General features: G+C 45.6%; 1 protein-coding gene and 1 pseudogene across 1 annotated transcript in view; both read right to left on the bottom strand.

Moving 5' to 3' along the window:
• SFSWAP (splicing factor, suppressor of white-apricot homolog (Drosophila)) overlaps positions 1 to 25,106 on the bottom strand; it is a 91,690-nt gene that overhangs the window by 18,477 nt on the left and 48,107 nt on the right. Inside the window, exons 13-15 of the mRNA XM_006874063.1 lie at positions 22,560 to 22,790; positions 21,418 to 21,608; positions 4,569 to 4,834 (exon numbers count right to left, since the gene is read on the bottom strand). Of these exons, the coding sequence (XP_006874125.1) occupies positions 4,569 to 4,834; positions 21,418 to 21,608; positions 22,560 to 22,790 (688 nt within the window). The remainder of the gene's footprint in view (positions 1 to 4,568; positions 4,835 to 21,417; positions 21,609 to 22,559; positions 22,791 to 25,106) is intronic.
• On the bottom strand, positions 14,451 to 15,471 carry LOC102839283 (annotated as a pseudogene).

Raw genomic sequence — 25,106 nt, 5'->3', positions numbered from 1 at the left:
TTTTTTTTTATTGCAGCTAGCTTGGTATGTTTTTTTCCATCCTTCAACTTTTAGTCTGTTTTTTGTCTTTTGTGAAAGGTATGTCTCTTGCAGGCAGCATATTGAAGCGTCTTGTTTTCTTATCCATTCTGCCACTCTGTCTCTTCACTGGTGCATTTAATCCGTTGACATTCAGCATAATTATAGATAAGTGTGAATTAATTGCTGTCATTATGTTCATTCTTTTGTTCTGCATGCCTTCTTGTGCTGTGTTCATGTTTTTTGTGCTAACTTTTGTCAGTGTCTTCTTAGTTTTAATGTTTCCTTGTTATGCTTGGGACTTCATTTTCATGGTTAAGCTGTGAAGTATTAATTTTCTTTGGAGTTACCCTATAGCCTATAAAGTTTTCCTTGCATTTAAGACTGTCTACAGCCTCGGAAACTGTGTACAGGGTCACTATGAGTTGGAACTGATTCCATGGTATTTAACAATAACAACAACAACAACAATTGTATCCTGCAATCTACCTGACTCCTCACCACCTGGATCTCTGTTCCTATATTTTTCCGTTCTTTGACACTGTTAATATTTTGATCTTTGATTGGCCTCACAGGTCCTCTGAATTTGTTGTTGTAACTTTGTTCTGTTCTGACCTCTGCTGTCTGTCAAATGAGTTCCGGGTGGTGTTGCCACATCTGTCAACCTATGGTTGTTGTCTGTTCTTGCTGGTTTTCATTCCAAAGAACTCCCTTTAGGATGTTTTGAAGCGCTGGGTTGGCTTTGACAAAATCCCTTAGCTTTTGTTTATCCTGGGATGTTTCCATTGCACCATCGTATTTGACTGACAGTTTTGCTGGATAGATGATTCTTGGTTAGCAGTTTTTTCTTTTAGGGTTTTTTATATATGTCTCCCCATTGCTTTCTTAAACGCCTGGTTTCTGCTGAGAAGTCAAGGCTTAATCTGATTTGCTTGTCTTTGTAGGTAACATTTCTCTTTTCCCTGGTTGCTTTTAAGGATTGTCTCCTTGTCTTTGATTTTGGAGAGCTTGATTATGATGTCTTGGTGACTTTCTTTTGGGGTTTATCCTTCCTGGGGTTCGTTCACATTTTTGAACGTTTATCTTCTCATTCTTTAAGATGTTAGGGAAATTTTCTTCCAGTAGTTCCTCAACTATCTCCTCTGTGGACTTCTGTGATTCTCCCTGTTCTTAAGTTATTCCTCTTCATGTTATTCAGCATGAATCTTAGATGCTCTTCATATTTTTTTTATCTTCTTTTTTCTGCTTGCTCTTCTATCTTAGCAGTGTTGAGAGACTTGTCTTCCAGCTGGTTGGTTCTGGCTTCCATCTCTTCAATTCTACTCCTTTGCCCTTTCAGTGTATTTCTGATATTTTCTTATTAATCATCTGGACCTGTTTTTGCAGGTTTTGAATTGTTTCCAATGCTATATCTATCTTGTTTGATTTCTCCTGTAGCACTTTCCTGACTTCTTCCCTATTTTCCACCACCCTTTTGTGGAGCATTTGAATTTGTCTCCATATCATTCTTCTGAATTCCTTCTCAGGCAGATCCAATGGCTCCTCTTCTTCTACTGGGGAATCTGTGTCTGCCTCCAGCTCATTTGTCTCAGTTACTCTTTTCTGTATTTGGTCATGTGCTGAGATCTTTTATTGTTTTTTTCTTGGACATTTTCAGTAGTTAGGTGGGTTTTTAATGCTTAAATGAATGTATGTTGCTGTGTTGTTAAGCTTACTGAGTGTTTCCTGTGAATGTGATCTGGAGATAGGCTTCCCTTTTCATGTGTACTGCCTAGCAGCTGGTATTGGCTCTTGTGCAGATGTAGGGATATTATGGGGTATGCTTGTAGCTTGTTTATATGAGCACAATTGCTGTCTCTTCTTGGGTAGGGTAGGGGGAGAAAGCTCTCACGCCTAGGAAAAGAGTGAGATCAAAAGGACCAAAACCAGAAACAGTATTTTAAAAGCAGAGACAAAAACCACTACTCAAAACCAGAAATAAAAACGAAGCCAACTGTTCAGTAGCCTTTGCTGTGCAGGTACGGATAAAGGGTCCCGCCCAAGTCAATTTTAGGGCTGGGTCCCAGAGTCTGATGTCATAAGCAGCAGCCTGCAGGACCAATGGGGTTCTCAGGAACCTCCTCCCTGTGCTGTGGGAAAACTGTGGGTGCAATGCTGGATCTTTTTGGGGGTGCGTTCCCACCTGACTGAAGGTGTCCGGGTTGGGCAGTGAGGGTGTGACCGGGAGGAGGAGGAAAGAAAAGGACAAATGAAAATCCGGTCACACCTCTTTTCCAGACGCGGCTCTGCGGTTTTTTAGTGCTGTGTCACTGTATCAGTTGGTTGGGGTCCCACCCTCCAATCTCAGTCCAGGCCGAGGGGCCTGTAGGGAACTGATCGAATCCATTCAGAAATTGCCGTGTTTTGCTTCCACAGTCAGGTTTCTCCACAGGTGGGTGCAAGAAACTGGCACCTTATACAAGATCCAAAACTCTGGCACTGTTCCCGGAAAGTGTCTTCTCTGTTTTTTCCACACCTCTGCCAAGGAGCCTTTCCTACCTATCTGTGCTTCGCCCACCCCTGTCCCACAATTCTTATTACTGAGAACAGCATTTTGTAACAGATGCATTCTAAAACCATTTGGATCCCTAGAATGTATCAAGTTCTGGATAACTGGGATTGAGAAATCTGGTCTGAGAGCAGCTGAGAGGATGCGATGTGACCCGAAAGACCAAGCTCATCTGCGTGAAAGGAGAGGCGGGTTCCCACGAGAGAGGTGTAGCGAGAACCACAGACAATTTAGCTTTTCAGCCTTGTCTGTTACAGGAGAGCAGGTATCTGGGTGGGGCCTCTGACTTGAGACCTAGTCTGTGACCACGGAGAACCAACTTCCACGGCTGCATGCAAGCGCCATCCAACACGTGCTTCACTTTACTGCTGTTTCTACTTTGTGATCAAGGTGTGAGTGAGGCCTTGATATTTTCCAAACACCAAAGACTTAACTTATGTAGTGACCTGACCAGTCAGTGGGTTTAACGGAATTTGATATTTTTTGGTATCAAGTAGATATGATACCAGTTACTGATATAAAAAAGTTCTGGGAGTTATGAAAAATCTCAGCTGTGTTCACACTGTGGGTCTAATTAAAATAAAACTGGCAGCTTACTCTCAGTAAAGGTCATATTTAGATAATTTTAATTTTTTCTTATTTTTAACTTAAAGTCATAAGCAAAGGATTTAGTTTTGCTTCTTGCACTTATCAGCACTGGATCTATTCAAATAGTTTATTTTAATGCAAAAGAGTAAAAACATGTAAATCTAAAACCAAAGATACTTAAAAAGTTAAAATGAAAATTATATAGAAATGATTTATTCGATTCCATGTAATCAATAGTAAGACCTAGAACTGAGACATTCACACTGTTCCAATGCCAGATGGACTGCTCCCATGTGTATGAAAGCAAGATGGGAGAGAGCTCAGGGCTTTTCCACCACCTTCCCCTGAAAGTGGGACAGATGGAACATGCTTATACTGGGTCTCAGAACCCGCTGCATTGGAGGCACATGCAACAGGAACACGGAGCCAGTTTCTCACACCAGAGACATGGCGAAAGTAGCTTCACAGTTAGCAGCCCCCAAGAACTTTAGTGTGAGGCCTGCGATAAAGCACTGCGCGGAACCTGCTGCTACTTGGCCAGCTTGCTTCAGCCCATGGTATTTATAGTCAGGTGTAGAAGAGCATAAGGAACTCTGTTTAAGTAAAAGATCTTAAAAAAAAGTTTGGAGATGTACAAACAAATTTCTGGGAGCTTTTGAAAATAAAAAGTATGTCAGTAAGAATGTTCATCTACTTAAAGTATCTATTAAAAAACAACAACAACCCAAACACTTTGTGTTTCAGTGTGGGGGTGGTGGTGGTGTTTGCAGATGACCAGTAATCCAATTCACACAGCACACAAGTGTATCCAATGTCATTGTGGACAAGTATGTGTCAATATGTGTCAAGTCTTTGCGATCTGGTCTGGGTGAAAATTAGGGAAAAGTATTTGACAATTTGACAGGAGGAAAATCTGCTTCCAATAAATCAAGTCCTACACATGAGAGACTAAGGGAAGTCCCGTGAACACATGAAAAGGTCAGCATGAGGTCGTTTCTCTTAGCCTCCCACCAGCCCCTCACAGCGCTCACATCTGTCATCTCTGATATGGTGCTGCCAGAAGTGGGCTTTGGGAGGAGGGGTGGCAGGCTGGTGTCTGGCACATGTAGGAGCTAACACGGGTCTGGGCAGACTGCCCAGAGTTAAAGAAATCAGCATGGAAAAGGTCACTTGTACACATACCACAAGGACCAGCAGTGCAGCACTTGTGAACGCTCCCACAATGCAGCAAATGTGGAAGGTCTGCCCGCAGACCTGTCAGGGTAAGTGAGGTGCACGTTCACCCTGGCCAGTGGACGGCTTCACAGGCCTTCCCTGGGCCTGCAGGGGTCATCTCTCCACAGCAGCACCCGTGGGTCCTGAGGGGCCCGCTTTCCTACCCCCACAAGGTTCTAGTGCTGCCCTGCACACCCACCTTGACCGTCGCACCGTCCTGTAGGCGCTGGGGAGGGCGTGCTTGCCTTTTGAGTGTGGCCTGGACCGGGACTTGGATGACGAGTGGGACTTGGGTGAGCGAGATCTCGTCCGAGACCGTTTTCTGTGCTTTTTCCTTTTCTTCTCCTTTTCTTCTTCTCGGGGAGGGTCTCTGCTTCTGCTTGAGGGTCTGTCAGGGGGTCTCCCTTCTGGAGGCGGGAGGGGTCTCCCTGGAGTTGGTGGTGCACAGGGTGCAGCACTGGCTTCCTGGGAACAGAGCAAACAACATCTGGTGTGAACAGGGACTTTGGGCTCTCATGCCCACCTCACCATGTGTCAAGAGGACAGCTACATTGCTCCCCTCCACTGAGTGGGTGCCGCTACAGTCTGCAGGGCCACATGTCTAAGCTACTACGTTAGTTACGATCTACATTGGCTCTTCTCTAAGAAGTAACTTCACCATTGTATTGAAAAAGAGAGCCTCAGACTGCCAGCCTCAGGGTTTCTATGGATCTCTGTACCGTCTGAAAGTGACTTCAGTAAGGGTTCTAGCTGAGGGGCAGTAGCATCCTGCAAAGTGTGCCCAGAACACACAGAGCCAGTTGTCAGCAGCCCTGCCCTTCCCTCAAGTCCACTTGGACAAGACCACCCTGAGGCCACGTGGCAGAAGCAGCACTGGCTCTTGAGACGTTCTGTTCTTGTTCCTGGCCCCTGTGGCAGATCCAGTGACAACCACAGGACCACCTGGACTGCTGCTCACCAGGCACACTGCACCCACACTCACAGCACCCACCAGTGGGAACAGACATGTAGGGCGAAGCAGACTGGGGTTCCCCAAGGATAAACATTTGCCGTGCTCTCAGGGAACACAGTCGGCAGTCACATCACTGCTGAACCTCCAGCCAAGTGGTGTTGGAGGGCTTTCAGTTCTTCTGTGGTGTGTGGCCCCCAGAAGGTGCACGCAGAACTCATTTCTGGGGCGCTGCCTAATATCTATGGGATAAGGCAAGCAGTTTGCTCAGGAGAGCCTGTTTCACAATGGGACAGTTCTTACTGTAAAAAACTGCTCTTTCTCACTTCAGATCCTTTCGAAGTCATGATAGCATGTGACGCTGAAAAATACTGATGTCAAAACAAAAATACTGTGGACTTTTGGCAAGATGGTGGACTAGGCAGACACACTATATGGACCCTCTACAACGAAAACAGAGTCCTGGTGTGGCACTGTGGTTTATGCACTGGATTGCAAGGTTGGTTTGAACCTCCAGGTCAGCAGTTCAAGCTCATCAGCCAATCCTTGGAAACTATATAGTTGGTTCCAAGCTATGGCTTGGAACCGACTCGACGGCAGTTAACAACAAAAAGGCCAAGAGACCAAATAAAACAGACACAGATGAAAATTCTGGAATCCTGAACTTGGAAGGCAAGGTTAGAAAAATGGACACAATGCTTGCTGGGAGGAGGAGAAGTTGAGCAGGGATTCTGAGACAGGCGGGCAGACTGTTGAACGGCCCATCAGTCGGAATGCGAAAATCATCCAGTAATATCATACTATCATATTCAAGTTACACTTTGCTAAAGATCATTAAAAAATGGCTGCCACCATACATTCACAGAGACCTTCCAGTGGATTCAGAAGAGGACATGGAATGAGGCATATCACTGCTGTTGTCAGTTGGATCTTGGCTGAAAGCAGAGATTACCAGAAAGATGTTCACCTTTGCTTTACTGACTACGCAAAAGCTTTAAACTGTCATGTGGATCATGACAAGCTATGGACAAGATTGTGAAGTGAGTATTCCAGAACACTTAATTGTGCTCATGAGGAATCTGTACATGGATCAAGAGGCAGTTGTTTGAATAGAGCGAGGGAACATTGAATGGTTTAAAATCAGGAAAGGTATACACTAGGGTTGTCTTCTTTCATCATAATTATTCATCCTGTATGCTGAGCAAATTATCTGAGAAGCTAATTATAAGAAGACCATGGCATCAGGAGAAGACATGTCATTAACAACCTGCAATATGCAGATGATACAACTTTGCTTGCTGAAAGCAAAGAGGATATAAAATACTTATTAATGAAGATCAAAGACCAGAGCCTTTGGTATGGGTTATACTTCAATGTAAAGAAAACAAAAATCCTCACCACTGGACCAATAAACAACATTCTTATCAATGGAGAAAAGATTGAAGTTGTCAAAATCTGCTGCACAAGGCTTCTTTCAAGTGTGGAAGAGCCAAGATGTCAGCTTGAGGATGCTGTTGCACCTGACCCAATTAACGTTATTTTCAATAACCTCGTATGCATGTGAAGATTGGACAGTGAATTAGTAAGACTGTATAAGAACTAATGCATTTGAGTTATGATGTTGGAGGAGAATACCAAAATATCTTGGACTATCAAAATAACAAACAAATCTGTGTTGGAAGTACAGCCACAATGCTCCTTGGAAGCCAGGTTGGAGACTTGTCTCTTAAGACTTCAGACATAGTATCAGGAAGAACTAGACCTTGGAGAAGTATATGTATCACCTTTGATAAAGTGGAGGGCTGGAGAAAAAGGAAGTGAGTGCCCCAGTGAGATGGATCAGCACAGGGAGCAGCAAGGGGCTTAAATGCAGCCAAGGACTGTGAGGGCGGTGCAGGACTGGGCAGTGTTTTGTTCTGTTGTGCACAGAGTCACTATGAGTTGGTACCAACTGGATGGCGCTAACAATAACAAATCCGCTATTGTTTTTCTGAAATTCTTTTCTTTTGTCTCTCATTTCACCTTTTTCCCTCTTCCTTTTTTGATCTTTATTTACTACTCTCTATTCTTTTTCTCTTTTCACCTTCCCTCTCCCTGGTTTTTCTAAGGGGTTAAAAAAAAAACAAAACAAAAGGTATTCTGCTTATTTTCTGTGTGTAGTCCTTTTTTCTGTCCCTCTTTTCTTTTCGAGTTACCCTGAAGTGTTGTTGTTTTTAATTTCTTACTTTTCTTTCTTTTCTCTGTAGGTGTCTTTCCCTTCCCTTCCTGCTTTATAGCTATTATAGTCTTTGTCTGCTTGCTGCCTATTTTTCTTTTTCATCTCTAGTATTTCCTCATTTCATTGTTGGTACCTTGTTGTATTCTCTTTTGTGTGTGTGAGGGGTTTCTTCTTTTTCATCCAATGGTGCCCATATATAGCCCAGTCACAACTGTACCCTCCACAGTTTCCCCACTGGGCAAGACTTAGTACCAGCCCTATACCATCTGACCAAAGACAGACAGCAGCCAACAGCAGCCAGACCCACCCTACACAGGTCTCCCAAAAGCAAAGTGTGTACACGTTTCCATTCTCTACCTACACCCACAGAAGAGAGTTGGGGAGACTCTAAGAACACACCACCAAGAATAATAAATGAAATACAAATAGGACAAACCCACAATTTGAGCTTACACAAAGAAACAAAGAAAGAATGGCTTAAATAAATGACCACAAGGCTGAGCCAGACAATGTTGCTGAGGAAAAGGTAATGGAATGAACTGAATAAGAATTTGACAGAATGATATTTAACTACCTTCACAGGATAGATAGAAAGATCGAGGAAATAGAAGAAACATTGGAAGAATTCACTAACACACTACAAGAACACACACACAAAATTAATGTAAGTTAAGAAACAATACACAGTCTGCAGTTAGAAATCCAGAAGATTAATGCTAAGATCTTAGAAATGGACAACACATTGAAAGGGCAAAGGAGAAGACAGATGTCAAGCCCGATTCCGTGAGCTTGAAGATAAATCTTGAAACACTAGCATGCTAGAATAAGTGTCAGAAAAAAGAATGAAAAATCCGAAGGAAGGCTACGAGTATGTGGGACACTATGAAGAGGAACACCTTACGGATTACTGGAATCCCAGAAGGTTGTTGTTGTTGTTGTTGTTGTGATGTGCCGTGGAGTCGGTTCCGACTCATAGCGACCCTGTACAGGGCTTCCAAGGCTGTAAATCTTTACGGGAGCAGAAAGCCTCATCTTTCTCCCGCGGAGCAGCTGGTAGTTTTGAACCGCTGACCTTGAGGTTCGCAGCCCGATTCGTAACCACTACGCTACCAGAGCTCCTTTAATAGGAAGAAATAATAAAAAGCACAGAGAAAATTGTTGAAGAATTGTTCAAAGAAAAGTTCCCTAATGTCACACAGGATGAGAAGATAAGCATTCAAGAAGCTGAACGAACCCCAACTGGATAGATTCCCAAAAGAAAAATCACCAAGACATATCCTAATCAAACATTCCAAAATGAAAGACAAGGAAAGAATCCTGAGAGGAGCTTGATACCTACCCAGGAGAACCTTTAAGACTAAGCTCTGAGTTTTCAGCAGAAACCATGCAGGCAAAACCGGCAATGGGATGACATATACAAAACTCGGAAAGAAAAATATTGCCAACTAAGAATCATATATCTAGCAAAACCGTGGCTCAAATATGATGGCGAAACTAGGAGGTTTCCCGATAAACAGAAATCAAAGGAATTTGTAATGACCGGAATGGTTGTATAAAAAATGCTAACGGGTGTTCTTTGGCTAGAGAACCAATAAGCAAACAACCTGAGATTACTATACATGACACCACCCCCCACAACTTGATTCTGATGTAGAAGCATTAAAAGTAAAACAAACCTACCAGACTGAAAATAGGAACCCAGAGGTATCAATTTATGAGGAAGTCAACTACAAAGAAAGCTAAAGGAAAAGTGTAGATACAGAACTTCCAAAAGGCAAGGAAGTCAAGTAGATTTCAAGGTAGAACAGACTGTTTTAAAAAGGCAAAAAAAGAGATGAAAATCACAGGGTAACCTAAAAAACTGAAGGAAATGAATAGAAACCCCACACACAAAATGAACTCAGTGGATAAAATCATGTGGAACAAAGAAACCAACATCATCATAAAACCAACCAACCTGAAAACTGACAGCCATCAATTTATACCTACTGATGTAAACTGATTACATGCACCAGTCCAGACACAGAGAGAGAGAGCAGAATAGGTACGAAAACAGGATCCTTTAATATGCTGTGGGAGCCAGTTAAATACCTTTCAACAGAAGAAAGGTTAGACAAACTTTGGTACATACACACAATGGAATACTATGCAATGCTGAAGAATAACAACGTACTCTTCAACATGAGTGAACCTGGAGGACATTATGCGGAGTGCAATCTGACAATCACAACAGGACAAATATTGTAGAAACTAGTGTTTTAAAAAGTTAAGGAAAGGTTTTCTGGATAAAAGAAACAAATCTATGATGATTATGGGGTGGGGAGAAGGAGAGAGGGTAGGCAATATCTAACAAGAGGGAGGCTGTTAACACAGGAAAGGTAAAGGTAGCAGAAGACACAGGAGGAACGCAATGTTAAAGTGAACAGAGGTAAATACTGTTCACTGTTGGGACATGAAAGGGATTGCAATGAAGCAAAGTATATGATCTGTTGAATGTAAAACAGACGGTCTGCTCTGTAAACCTTCACTCCTTCACAATAAAGTTAAAAAACAAACAAACAAGAAATTTAATGCTTAGAAACGAATCTGAATATCTGCGATCAATTGTTTCCATGCTGACACCAGTCAGATTTGTCCACAGGCACATACGTGCACCGAACACTTCAAATGAAAACACACCATGGAAGACGCAGTTGGCTTTGTCAGTTTTCAGGCTGTGGAAGGGCACACATCCTGGTGAGCCCACAGCGGAAGACCATCACAATATGCAAATAACAACAACTCACACTGATACAGAAACCCCACCAATGAATGAATGTGTACCATGGAACATGAGAGCAGCCCACAGGAGACAAAGGCACGGCTCAGAATTTGCGTGGGAAGACTCCTGGGGCTGGTAGGATTTACCCTCAAACGCGGCACTAGAATACACCATAGGCAGATGACAAGGAATGTGTTCTCAGGGGCATGTGGCAGCCCTGAGAAACAAGGAGTGGTGTGCGGCACAGGGAACACAGAGAAACCCTGTTCTCAAGCTGAGACATGCTCAGTTAGAAGTATTGGTCTGTTCTGTGATGAGAAGGAAGATACAAATGTCACTGCCATCTCTTTCTCTCCAAGTGGCCTCGTTATGGACTCCCGGCCCAGACACATGCTGGGGGTGTGGGACTGGACTATGCAAAGAAGGGACCCACACAGATTGGGCCCCGGGTCAAAGGGGATAGGAAGACTGCTGGCCCTGGGGGAGCCACAGAGACGGAGCTCTGGGTCACAGTGGACAGAGATAATAGGCCAGCTGGGAGGACACACGAGGAATCGCACAGAAGGCGGAAAGGAAGAAAGCACCGCACATTTGTTGGCTTTTACTGCCAACCTAATCATGTGTTCACGTGAACCGTCCATCATTCACTGATACTGCCTCTGGTAACCTACATCTGCCAATAATATTTATTTCACCACTGTTTCAAACTGGCCCTGATTTTATTCTCAACTATGGTGACCTCTGCCAGGTGCTGTGAAGACTCCTGGCCTCCCTCTTTTATCTTATTAGTTCTGAAAGGGGACCAGTGACCCGGTAACCAGACTAGAGGACACAGACAAAGGACAATCAGCACTGAGAGAGAGCAGAGGCACCGGTCATCACGCCCCATCCCGCTGCATGCTAACCCCCAACACTAGGACTCTTACAAGTGGAGGCAGCAAACCGACCACAAGGCGATGTGGGGCTGCGAAAGGCTCAAAGTGCAGAGGAGATGCACGCTCGCCTGACCGCTCTTTTCCTTGGAGCGGACACACCAGAAGGTGTGGAGATGTCTGCACTCTGCTCACTGCCAAGATGAGGGTGGGAGACTCTGCCTAGGGCGTGCTCACAAGTGTGAGCAGGATCCCTAGGGATGATCCCACAGGGACCACTGCAGTGGATGACGGCTCTCCCTGTAGTCAGCACCCACACCACGTGAGAACCTGAGCACAGGCTCCCTGAGTCCACCCCATCCATACCCTGCTTAGCGCCATGTGGGTCAGAGAGGCTCAACGTGACCAGACAACACAGGTCTCCCTCCACACACAATCTCGTTCATGTAGACGCCATTCTGCTTTTACCAGAAAGATTCCCAAGGGGATTACAAATGCAACGGGAAAACACAAGGTGCCTGCAGCCTCCCAGCAGCGACACTTCCCGTGGCTCTTTCTCTTTGTGGCACAGAGGCTGTTTGTGGCATACTGAGGAGTCACAGAGGGACTCTGGGAAACCAGGGATTTCTGAGTACCTACAGCCAGCTCCACCACTCCAGCCACATGGAAACCAACGACCCTGAAAAGACTGTGACTGCTCCTTTCATCCCAATGAAGTGTTTGGCAACAAATTAGCACAAAAACTAACAACTGCTATTTCCTGCTGTGCAAAATGAACTACGGAAGAAGCAGATTAACATGTATTTTAAAATAACATCAAATCTCATTTGTGAAGTAATGGTACATTAACTGTGAAATGAAATAATTATACAGAAGACTCAAGATTTTCTGTTTGGAATTTCAGAGAAGACATGCCTGGGCCAAATGTCTTCTGAGTCCTGCTCCCAGCCTAAGCCTGTATGCCCAGGACAAGGCGCAGTGCCCAGAGCCAGGGGACCCCCTCTTGCAGAAAGCAGCCTCCAAGCTGCACCTGACCAAGCTCGCCCTCTTGGAGCTGTCCAGAGTGTAAGGCTCCCAGAACCCATTCAGGTTCCAGTCCTTTACCACCATTGCCCTGAGTAGCTGTCCCATCCACACACCCAGAATGCACTCAGAGTCACTTCAGGCCCGTCCTGTCAGTGAGAACTTCAACTTCACAAACACATGGTTTCTGATGATTTGCTGTTGTTGTTAGGTGCCACTGAAGCGGGACCAACTCATAGGGACCCTCCGCACAGCGGAAGGAAACTGCACAATTCAGCGCCACCCTCACAATCGTTGTTATGCCTGAGTCCATGCTACTGCCACTGTGTCAATCATCTCCTTGGGGTCTTCCTTCCTTTTTGTCTGACCCTCTACTTTACCAGACATGATAGCCATCTCCAGGGAGCATTCTGACTATACTTCTTCCAACACAGATCCGTTTGTGCAACTGACAGCCCATGGCACTTACAATATTTTCCTCCAACACCATAACTCAAATGCATCAATTCTTCCACAATCTTCCTTATTCATTGTCCAGCTTTCACATGCATATGAGGTTATTGAAAATACCATGGCTTGGGTCAGGCGCACCTTAGTCTTCAACAGAGGTCTTGTACAACAGACTTGGCTACTGCAATATGTTGTTTAATTTCTTGACTGTTGCTTCCCTGAGTGTTGATGGTTCATCTGAGCAAAATAGTTATTTGTGACAACTTCCATCTTTTTTCCATTGATATGGATGTTATCGATCTAGTGGTGATGGTTTTTTTCTTCTTTATATTGAGGCGCAACCCATACCGAAGGCTGTGGTCTCTGATCTTCATCAGTAAACACCTTAAGTGTTTTTTTGCTTTCAGCAAGTAAGGTTGTACCATCTGCATATTGCAGGTTGCTAAAGTGTCTTCCTCTAATATTGATGCTATAATCCAGCTCCTTGGATTATTTGTTCAGCATACAGATGGAATAAGTATGGTGAAAGAATACAACGCTGGCATGCACTGTTTCTAATTAAAAACCATTTGGTGTTCCCTTGTTCTGTTCAAACAACTGCCTCTTGGTCTAGGTACATGTTCCTGATGAGAACAATTCAGTATTCTGGAATACTTACTCTCTGCAATGTTGCCTGTATCTTGTCATGATCCACACATGAAAAGTCTTTGCGAAGTCAATAAAGCACAGGCAAACATATTTCTGGTATTCTCTGTTTTCAGTCAAGATCCAACTGACATCAGTAATGGCATCCCTTGTTCTGTCTCTTCTGAATATAGATCGAACGTCTGGAAGTTCTCTGTCAATATATGGTTTGCAGCCATTTTTGTATTTAGCAACATTTTACTTGTATATGATATTAATGATATTGGCCGATGATTTCTGCACTCTGTTGGGTCACCTCTCTTTGGAATGGGCACAAATACAGATCTCTTCCAGTCAGCTGTCCAGGCAGCTGCCCTCCAAACTTCTTGGCACAGATGGCTGAGTGCTCCCAGCGCTGCATCAGTTTGTTGAAGATCACCTTGGACTGCTTCCTTCAGTATCACTGGCTCTTCATCATATGCGAGCTCCTGAAACGACTGAACGTGGACCATTTCTTTTTGGTGTAGTGACTCTTCATATTCCCTCCATCTTCTTTTGGTGCTTTCTGCATCATTCAATCCTTCAATATTGTAAGTCAAGGCTTAAATTTTTTCTTCAGTTCTCTCAGCTTGAGGACTGCTGAGTGTTCTTCCCTTTTGGTTTTCTAATGCCAGTTTTTTGCACTTTTTGTTAAAATATTTGACTTTGTGTTCTCAAACTGACCTTTGAAGTCTTCTATTCAGCTTTTACCTCCTCATTTCATCCACCTATTTAGCATCTCTGAGCTGGAGAACAAGTTTCAAGAGTTTCTTCTGACATCCATTTTAATCTTTTCCTTCTTTCTTGTCTTCTTAATGACTTTTTTCCCCTCACATTAAATATATGCGTCTTGAATTGTCTAGCAGACAATGTACACACCTTCCTCTCCTGCTTTAAGTCAGTGTGACGATTTTCCAACATAAACAACTTAAAGAGAAGCTTGGTTAGGAATGGTATGGAACAGCCAAAAAAACCCACAAAAAATGATCACGGATGCCTTTTAAAAAAACCAATACTTCCACCAATTATCTTCAAATAAAACCACACAACACACACAGGGTATTTGTACGCTATGTGTCTTCAGTGTTTCTGGTGGAAGGGAGGTGTCACGCCAAATCAATCCAGGAGGTTTGCTCAGCTTCATATTATCTGAAGGCCCGGGATGGATGGAAGATTCTTAGGGTATTGAAATCCCAAATGATCATGGCTCCTTTGATGCTGGTACCGCAGAATTTACGGCGATCCTGCTTGTCCACCTCATAGATAAAGACACTTGAGTGATGCTGCTCTGGTGCAGTGTCTCCAAGGCTGTGTTGCAGTCATCAGTGGTGGCCCGCTTGTCGTGTTGCACTGGATACTCTGTTTGGGAACATTGAGCTTGGAGACGAAGGGCAAGCAGCTGTGGTCATCGGAGTTAAAGAGCATGGGGCAGCAGTTGTGGCTAGTAGCCTCGACGCTGTTCTCCAAGACAAACGATACACTCAGAAGGGGCAGGAACTCGGTCTTCAGAGTTAAAACCTGAACACACTTTGAGGTACAGGCAATGGACATGGTGCTGTTGTGGCTGTCCTAGGCCAGGCGACTCCCGCTGGTGGAGAAGCTGACTCCAGCCACCATTGCCGCTGTCACTAAACTCTGACATCAGCTGACCAAAAGGCATCTTGCTACCCCATGGTGTACTGGGGGGCTTCTCACCCACTTCTTTAATGTAGGAAGAAAATACCCTGTGTTTGTTACATGAGCCTGCTGCCAGCAAAATGGAGTTGGTCCAAGGTGAGGACCGTGCAGCGGATCGGCTTCTTAATGTGTTTTCTTATCCACCAGTCATTTTCAGACTTGAAATAACAGATGAGCTGTACTCCACCTCCACAGCAAATTTGTTCTCCAGTGGGGACTACTTCACAAAAGTGGCCACCGGGTTAATTCTCAGAATCACCAGGATGGGCTTCCAGACACCATCTTTTTGACTCCAGATGGATGTGTTGTGGTCTGCCCCGCAAGTGATGGTCCAGTCGCTCTTGGGGGTCCAGCTGATACCTGTGCTATCTCCATTGTGTCTTTCACCCACTGGTCCCTGTTCTTCTAATAGATGTGGACTTCATGATTATTGGGGCTCAGGGTAATCTGGGATGGATCCCTGTTCCAGGCATGGCAGGTGATTGACATCCCACACCTCTTCTGGACTTGAGTTTAAGGTGTAATCATCAAATTTCTTCTTTAGATGACCTCTAAGTTAAAATGGGATGTGATAAAGGTCATAGTTTAGCTCTTGTGAAGCTAAATTTTCTTGTGGAGTTTTAATCGTCTTTAGCTTTAGCCTGAACTTGCATATGCGCAATTGATGGTCTGTTCCACAGTCTGCCCCAGGCCTTGTTATGGCTGATGACCTGGAGCTTTTCCACCATCTCTTCCCACAAATGTAGTCAGTTTGATTTCTGTGTATTCAGTCTTTTAGGTTGTTTACAAAAGGTAAACAGTGAATTTGCAATGAAGAAGTCATTGGTATTACAAAATTCTATCCTGCAATCTCCAGCATCGTTTCTATCACCAAGGCCTTATTTTCCACCTACTGCTCCTAGTTTCCAATCTTTGCATTCCAGTGGCCAGTAATGGATCAATACAGCTTGACTTCAGACTGAAGAATTTCAGACTGAAGAAGTTGGTAGAATTGTTAAGTTTCATCCTTTCTGGCTTTAGTGGTTGCTGTGTAAATTTGAATAGTGGTATTAAGTGTTCTTTGTTGTAGGCCTATGGATATTATCCTATCACAGACAATGTTGTACTTCAAGACAGATCTCGAAATGTTTTTTGATTATGAATGTGACGCCATTCCTCTTCAATTTGTCATTCCTGGCATAGTAAACCATGTGACTGTCAGATTCACAATGGCCAATACCAACCAGTCCATTTCAGTTCAGTAATGCTTTAGGCTATCGGTGTTTACGGGCTCCATTTCGTTTTTGGCAATTGCCATTTTTCCTAGTCTCATACTTCGTATATTCCATGTTGGATGTTTACAGCAGTTTCTCTTCATTTTGAGTTGTGCCCCATCAGCGAATGAAGGTCCTGACGGCTTTACTTCATTTACCCATTATCATGGTCAACTCCACTTTGAGAAGGCAGCTCTTTCCAGTCATATTCTGGGTGCTTTCCAACATACCCAGAATGTACTCTGGGCCACCTCACGCCTGTCCTGTTGGGATTTCTCAAGTGTGAACTCCAACTTCACAAATACATGTTTTTTTGATTACTGGAGAAGAAAAAAAAAGCAAAAAAGGAGAGCTTTCAAATTCTGATCCTCAAGTGCTCAACACACACTGGCTCGTTTTGTGATGGCTTTCTTGAAAACCTTTACTGGACCTGTATTGAAAATGCCCGGAAGTCTGACGGTGTCGTGGGAACACTGCATATCTCAAACACCATGCCTGCTGCTCTGGGGTTGACCCTGACTCACAGGGATCCCCAAAGGACAGAACAGAATGTCCAAGAGTGCTTCCAAGACGGTTTTTGCTTTTCCTGTTTGAATTTCATTTTTTTTGGTGTTGAGAATATGTATGGCAGCAGAACAGTTCTTCGGCTTCTCCATATGCAAAATCTAGGGACGCTGAGGGAGGGCTTGGAGCCGCGTAGCCTTTCCCATGCTGCTTGTGTGACTTGTAAGGTTGTCATCTGTAAGGAAGCAGATGCAGCTTCCTCTGCAGAGTGGCTGGGCCTGAGCTTCGGCCTCCCAGGAACCCTTCCCCGTAACTCAACAGGGGTCACTTCAAGACTTCAGATTTCTCTTTAGAAAAATTAATATAGATGCATGCATACAAGAAAAATGAGATGGCACATATTACTTACGTATATGCTTTCCTACATTTTCCGACATTTTATAGGCTGCTTAAAAATGTAACGCTGTGCTAACAGCTCTCTGTCAACAAGACTTGGAGGCATCATTTTGGAAACAGGCAAACACAAGTCAGGAGTCAGCAAGTGAAGAAGGAGGCTTTAAATCAGTGGGACAACATGGTGACTAATTCAATGTGGGGACAACTGTCTGGCTCTACTGGGGGTGCAGCTCTTCCCTTGCACCTTACACTGAGGAAGCAGGCGGGCTCAACTAAGTGCACACTGTAGAGGATGCAGGCGGGCACGACTAAGTGACATCGTGGCGTGATGATGGCAGCACAGAGCGCTGATGCCTGATACAGAGACAGCCAACATAAAATGGGTCAAAGGTGTGAGCTTGAGGGAAAAGCAAGTCCCTGCGGCCAAGACACGCAGGGCAGCTCACTCGGCACCCCTGAGAAGTTAAACCTGAGATATGCTGCCTTGTCAAGCCAGTGACAGAAGGTCACTGAGAACCAACAGGAAGAGTCAGCAAACTGGGTGGGGGTGGCTGTGCCGAAGCATCTCCTGTGAAAAAATCCCGAGGGATGCCGATATTTCCCGGTCAGGACTGGGCCTGAGGACACTTGCATGACAGACACACAGGTTCCCCGCATTCTTCTCTTAAAGACCAAGGACAAGGTGTTCCCAGCAGTACTGGACTTGAGGGTGGACATGTTAGTCTCGATGAGTGTCTGTTGAGCACCCCCAACACAGAGCATGGCGGCAGGCTGCGACAGGACACAAGGTCCAACATTACAGCTCAAGCAAACCCAACCTACTGCTGTCGAGTCGACTCCAACCACGGCACCCCCCAGGACAGAGGAGAAGTGCCCACAGGACTCCCAAGGCTGTGAACTGTATGGAAGCAGACTGCCACATTCTGCCCCTGTGGATTAGTTGGTAGGTTTACACAACCAGCCTTTTGGTTAGCAGCTGGGCACCAACAGCCTGTGCCACCATGGTTCCTTTTATAGTCACACACCGATAATTATAAACATTTTGCCCTCAAGAATACACAAAAAGCAGAAACTGTTAACTACAGTTATCTTCCAAGAAAGAAGCTGGAAAAGACTTTACTCTCCATCATGTACCTTACTTAGCACTTGAGGTTGTTTTTCTTTCAAGTGAAACGTTAAAAAAAGAAGACACACAATTACCTCCCGTGACCTACTCAATTTTGGTTTGTGTGCGCATGAATTTTATTGTTGTTAGGAGCCATCCAGTCAGCTCTGACTCACAGCCACCCCGTGCACAACAGACTGAAATACTGCCTGGTCCTGCACCGTCCTGCTGCTACTTCTGATCCTGCTGATGCTGCCTGCCATCGGTGGACCCATCTCACTGAAGGTCATCCTCTCTCACTGACCCTCCACGTTTCCAAGCATGATGTCCTTCTCCAGGGACTGGTCCCTCCTGACAATATGTCAGAAGTATGAGACATGAAGTCTTACCACTTCGGCTTCTAAGAAGCATTCTGGCTGTACTTCGTTCTGCATAGATTTATTTGTTCCTCTGGCAGCCCATGCTACTTTTATTCTTCTCCGCCAACACCGTAAGTCACATGCATCCGTTCCTGTATGGCGTTTCCTATGCCTTGTCGTACTTTCACATGCATAGAGGCGACTGGGAATACCATGGTTTCTTTTACTCGGTAACACTTTAAGGTCTTGGTCAGCAGATCTGCATTCATGAGCTTGTTGTTGTGAAGTGTCATGGAGTCAATTCTAACCCACAGCCACCCTGTAGAGGGTTTCCAAGGAGCAGCTGGTGACCTTGAACCGCCCACCTTGCAGTTCAATTGACTCTGCAGTCTGGCGCATTAGCCCACAGCGCCACCCCAGGGCTCCCATTCATGAGCTTAGGCTCTGCGAGTTTTTTCTTTTAAATAATTGCTTTACAGTGGTTAAAATATTTCTAGGAAAACACCTGCCACTTGACACTCTCACTTGCATGATTCAGGAACATGAACCATATTTAGCATGCTGTGAGACCACCAGCAACAGAAATTCACTATCTGCAAGCAAAGGCTCCCCTTTCCTCTTCCCTGTCTCCTGATGACCCCTACTAGAGACATGTGTCTGTTTCGTGTAAGTGGGGACGTATTTCACTCAATGTGCTGTTTCCAAGGCTCATCCAGGTTGTAGGCGGTAACAGGCCTTTGTTCCTCTGTAAGACCGACAAACTGTCCACTGTGTGCACATGTCCACCAGTGGGGACGCGCTGCTTGTTGTGAAGAAGGCTGAAATGAACACGTTTCTGTGGTTCTGTTTTCACTTCTGAGTCTACGAGGGGGTTTCAAAAAGTTTGTGGGAATGTGGAATTGAAACAAAACGGGAAATTTCCACCAACTTTTGACGCTCTCCCATACACTTAGGATTGGGATTGCTGAGCCACAAGGTTGTTTCCTGTCCAAGTCCTCGAGGAAGCATCCCAACAGCAATGGATGAGGGTTCTACTTTCTCCGTATTCTTGCCAACATGCATTACTCTGTTTTGTTTTTGGCTTGCCTAAATCAAAGCCATTTTAGTAGACGTAAAGGGAAGTGATGTTTCATTGTGTTGGGGTTTGCATTTCCCAAACTAATGACACTGAACATCACTCCATGTGTGTTGGCCATGCTTTCATGAAGTGTCTTTTCAAGTCTTCTGCTCATTTTCGAATTAACTGGATTGTCTACCGTTTTGGTGTAGAGTTGTTGGTGTTCTTTATATATTCAGGACATTAAATCCTTATGAGAAGAATGGTCCATCCCAAAGGCTCAGTTTTTAAATCTGGATTATGTCCAATGCAGTTGTGCTTGCTTTTGGCGTCCTATCCAAGAAGCCATTGTTGAAAAGCAGTTCCTGACAGCTGATCCTGTTCTCTCCTAACAGCTTTAGGGTTTTAGCCCTCCCAGGAAGCTCTTTGGTACATTTTGAGTTGAGACACCAGTACTAGGCTGTTCTGACTACTGTTGTTTTACCATCTATGCTGTGAAATCAGGGAGTGTGATCGATTTAAAAAATCGTAAGTAGACACTGGTGTTTTAACAGGTTAACTAAAAGTGTTAGCCTATCTTTCTTTAAGATACGTGAGAAGCACTATGGCTGTTTTCAGGAGACTCGAAGAGCAGAAAACGAGCTTCTTATCCCTCTGCGCTCGCCTTCTGGCAAGAGCAGCTACAGTGTCTTCGTGGGCCTGGGGGGCCACTGGGAGAATACCCTTTGGGAATGTCCCTCAGGCCCGAACTCTTGCTCCTTAGTCTTGGCAGGGTTGAGGAAGGTGGAAGGGACAGACATGGTTGCAGGTGCTCTTGCACTCTACACACCCCAGTTACGCTCTGGTCAGGACTAACATGTGTGACCACAGGACACATAGGGACGCTCAGTTAAAGTCAAAGGCAACACGTCCTCAGGAGTTGCGTAAGGCTACACATTTTCAAGTATGAATCTTTTTTTTATGACAACTGTCAACTTAATTACAAGTATTTTTGTTCCAAGGCAATTAGAGACATGTGCTGCCGTTACATTTTGTTTAAATAGTTTAGTAGCTACAATCTACACCAGTATATAACCAGAAAAATCATCCAACAGATTTTTAAAAGCAGCATAAAGCTCATCCTGATGTTACAGCACCAAAGTTAGTCCCTGAGAGCAGAAGTGGGTGCAGCGGGTACGCACACAGGCAGGGGCCCTGGGTTAGGACGGGGAAGAAGTCTGTAGCTGTGAACGAGCTTTCATTAACACAGTTCCACTAGAAAATAGACGAGACATAGAGCGTAAGGGGTGAGAGGGTCGGTACTTGCAGACGTTCTGTCGTGAACCTCTGTAGCCATTGCAGAAACCCCACAGTAACGAGGCGCTTCTCTGCTGCCTCACTGTCCACACTTCACACTCACAGCCAGCAAGCAGAGGCAGTTTTGATGCCGTGTCCCCTTATTCCACGAGGCCATGTGGTCGTTCGGAGCATCTAGAGCTGCTGTACACCTGTCCCTCACTGAGCACTGGTTGAGAGCCCTTTCCCATGGGCCTTCCACTCTTGGCTGGAACTGGTTGAGAAACCAGAGAGGCTGCTACTGCATCCTCAAGCCCAGGCCACCCATCCCCTGGGAGCACAGGTATGCGTGTGGGTGCACCAGCCCGCCCGCCCGCCCGCATGGTGTCAGTAACTCTGGAGGAACGCTGAGCTCCATGGCCTGAGAGACATGAGAGTGACACAGAGGAGGCTCAGCCCAGCAGGCAGGCCATCTCCATGACTTACCTCCACAACCAAGGGGCTCTCCTCGACCTTGCTGGCTTCGGCCTCGGCCAGAGGATTTTTTAAGGTTTGTAAGAAGAGCGCAGCTTTCCTTTTACGCTCTGCTTGGAGCTGCTTCTCCTTTGACTCCTTCGAAGCCTGGGCGAGCTTTTCTCGGGCAGCAGCTGCCAGTCGGTCCTCCAGCTTTTGCTTTGCTTCAGGAACAGACAACAAAGAATGACGTTCAGTGCGGGTGTGATTCTGTACCATGCTATACTGTAATTTCGGAGTCCTGGTGTGGCACTGGAGGGCAAGCATGGGACTGCTAAAGGTAAGGTTGGCAGTTCAAAACCACCAGTTGCCTTTAGAACAACTGAGTTGGAACTGACTCAATGGCACACAACACTTTTTACCTTATTTTCCAAAGGCAGCTGAAAGATTGTGAGCTACAAGACAGTTACTACCAAAAAATAAGACGGCATAGATAAACTGACAAATTACTTTTGAGGGGACGAGATTCTACTGTTTTTTTTTTCTGAAACTTTACTTTCAGAACAGTGAGAAGGCCCGTGCCAGTGGGGGCTGGGTAGTGGGCACCCCAGGATGGCACGAGTCTACACCAGGCACTGACTCCTGCACATGGGAGGTGGGGCTGCTGACACACACACATGAAGACAGCGTATAACACAGAAAAGTCCCATCTAGAAATGTGGCAGGAGCCCCAGTGGGTTACACACTGGGCTGCTAATAAGGTCAGCGGTTCAAACCCAGCCACTGCTCCGGTGACATAGGATAAGGCAGTGTGCCTCAGTAACTCTAGGGAGCAGCTGTGCGCTGACCTGCAGGGATCACGTTGATGACAGTGGCTCGGGTGGATTTGACAGAAAAAGCCATCAAAGAAAATCAGTCAGAGTGGGTTACGGTAACACGTGCCAACACTGACGAGCTCGGTGGCTCTGCGCAGGTTCAGAGTACCCCCACCTGGGCGGCATTAGGATGAGCTGGGCGGCAGTCCCGAGGTGCAGCGCTTCTCCGTTAGGACAGAGCCTTGGCGCATCCCCACGGCCGGCCCTCACTTCTCAGGCAGAGCTGCCCACGTGCTGACATACTTCCCGGTGTTTGTGGCTTAGTGAGAAGAACCACGAGGCTGAGGGTCACCTACACACCTTGCTTGGCTTCCAGCTCCTCCTGGGTTAGCTGAGGCTTCTTCTCCTCGGCCCCCACGCAGGGCGGGGCCACTGCTGGGCTCACGTGGGCAGTACTGCCAGAGCTCTCCTGGCCTTCTTTGCTTTCTTCGTCATCGTCACTGTCGTCATCTAACTTAACACGGTTTTTCTCCAGGGGAAGCAGATCATTCTCTTTGGCCTTGATTGCGAAGCTGATTGGAGCAAAGGAAGCTATTGAGAGAAGGTGAGAGGGCAACACATTGTAAGGAAACGAGAGCTGCGGAGGTGCCCACATGCCCCACCATCTGCGGGAGGCGAGGGCATGGCTACAGCCCGTGTTCACGGAGGGTGCTCACACTCAGGGCCGAATTTTCAAACCATCTCGTCTCCCTTCTCGTTTCTGCAGGTGGAGGGGACTCGGCAGGTATATTAGGTGGGCTACAATCTGAAGACACGCGAAAGTCCTTTTCCCAAAACAAAAATGATTTCACAGGGGAAGCTGGGTCGTGTATGGGGTGTGGGGGAGAGGTCACTGTATACTGAACTGTTTTTGTATGTGTTTGACATGTCACAAAAGAAAAAGAAAGTTTAACAAAATTAACCCTTTATTGCCTATATAGTAATGTGGTCTCTCTAATATACAGAGGACAAAGGAAATTTTAAAAAATCAGAGAAATGTTCATTTACAATGTTGATCAAAATCGCTCAAGTGAATGGGTGTGAATCAAATGTTTAACCGCCGAGTTGGAAGCGACTCAGCGATACTTAACAACAACATTCCTAAACCATCTCTTACCTCAAATTAAGAAAGTAACTCAATGAACGAATACAGTAGTAACAGCTTGAGGGTCCCCGCCTCAGGGTAACCCTCAGTGGGAAGCCGGGCATTTAGCAGCTCAGATTTAAGGGTTCCAGAAGCAATGTTAACAGTGTGTGTGAGGTGATCTGGTAGAGAACAGACTGCCTTGTCTCCTTAAAGCCTGTGGTCTTCTGAGACACCCATGAGGAGGTTCCCATTTACAGACGAGGACACAGGCTACAAGGTGAGTCAACTGATAAGCAGGGTATTAGGGATTCACTTCTTTCATTGTTGTTAAGTTGGCTCTGACTCATAGAGACCCTGCATAGGGTTTCCAAGGAGTGGTTGGTGAGTTTGAACCGCCAACCCTATGGTTCAAACTGACCTTGCGGTCCAGCGCTTTATCCCACAGGCTCACCCCAGGACTCTTGGCTTCTTTCATAGCACCATTCAGTTAAGTTGTTGTTGTTATGTGCCGTGGAGTCGGTTCCGACTCATAGTGACCCTGTACAGGGTTTCCGAGGCTGTAAATCTTTACGGGAGCAGAAAGCCTCATCTTTCTCCTGCGGAACAGCTGGTAGTTTTGAACTGCTGACCCAGAGGTAGGTTAGCAGCCTAATTCGTAACCTCTACACTTTCAATAAAGTAAATATTGCTTTTTTCCTCCAATCTTTGTTTGCAAATGCACCACCACTTAGCACCAGCACTTCCTACAGACCAAAATGGCCCCCAAGGCCCTGGGGACACAGGCCTTCCTCTCTTCACTATGCGGCTCTCTGCTCTGAGCTTCTGACAGCTGTCACCACACCAGGTCCTCGAAGCCTCACAAGCATGCCCTACCTGCCTGCCCCTCTCATGCCTGCTCTTCCTCATCCTCTAAGGACTGCCCAAACGTCACCTCGAGCCAGCCTCTCTGTGCTGCTCCCGTTCATCACAGCTACACTCGGGGGCTAGCTGATGGGCAGTATGGGGCCCTAGGTGGGGGTCACTGTGGGGCTGAGGCACTGAGGGACCCAGTTTGGTTCCCAGTGAGAACTGACCACATCCTGCACCTCACCACTAACAGCACCCAGGCTTCCTCTGTGGAACTTCCAACGTCATTAGTGAGATACTTGTTTTTTACTCAGTAAGATTTGTGATGGGCAGAGATGATGTAAATCAAAGCTCGACGGCAATCCTGATGTGGGGAAATGGACTACACAGCAGCAGCGGGCATTCCCAGAGATGTATGCGCAGCCGCACAATTTACAACGATGCTGGGTTCATTCAGTGAGGAACAGCCGTCCACAGAAATACGAAGGTGAGTGAAAAGGCATTGTTACAAAACTGTAAAATACGAAATAAAATACTAACATGGGAAGCTACTGTTTCTCAACAGATCTTCCTTGTAGGTTTATACACTGCTGAAGGTGGTGTTTCCATCTCTCTAACCCGAGTCCTGGTTGTGACACTGTGGGTTAATGCACCAGACTGCAAAGCCAGTTTGAACTACAAGGTCAGCAGTTCAAGCTCACCAGTCGCTCCCAGGTTTGCTAAGGGTCAGAACCGACTCCATGACACTTAACAACAACAACCCCTTCCCCAAAGCTTGCTGCACACTTTGATTTATGCCACCTCAAAATGGGACTCATGGCATCCTTGAGGAACTCAAATACGGCATAGATAAACTGACAAATTACTTTTGAGGGGACGAGATTCTACTGTTTTTTTTTTCTGAAACTTTACTTTCAGAACAGTGAGAAGGCCCG

The sequence above is a fragment of the Chrysochloris asiatica genome, unplaced genomic scaffold (assembly GCF_000296735.1).
Source record: "Chrysochloris asiatica unplaced genomic scaffold, ChrAsi1.0 scaffold00261, whole genome shotgun sequence".
NCBI classification, from domain to species: Eukaryota; Metazoa; Chordata; class Mammalia; order Afrosoricida; family Chrysochloridae; genus Chrysochloris; species Chrysochloris asiatica.
This window is presented reverse-complemented; position numbering and strand designations above follow the sequence as displayed.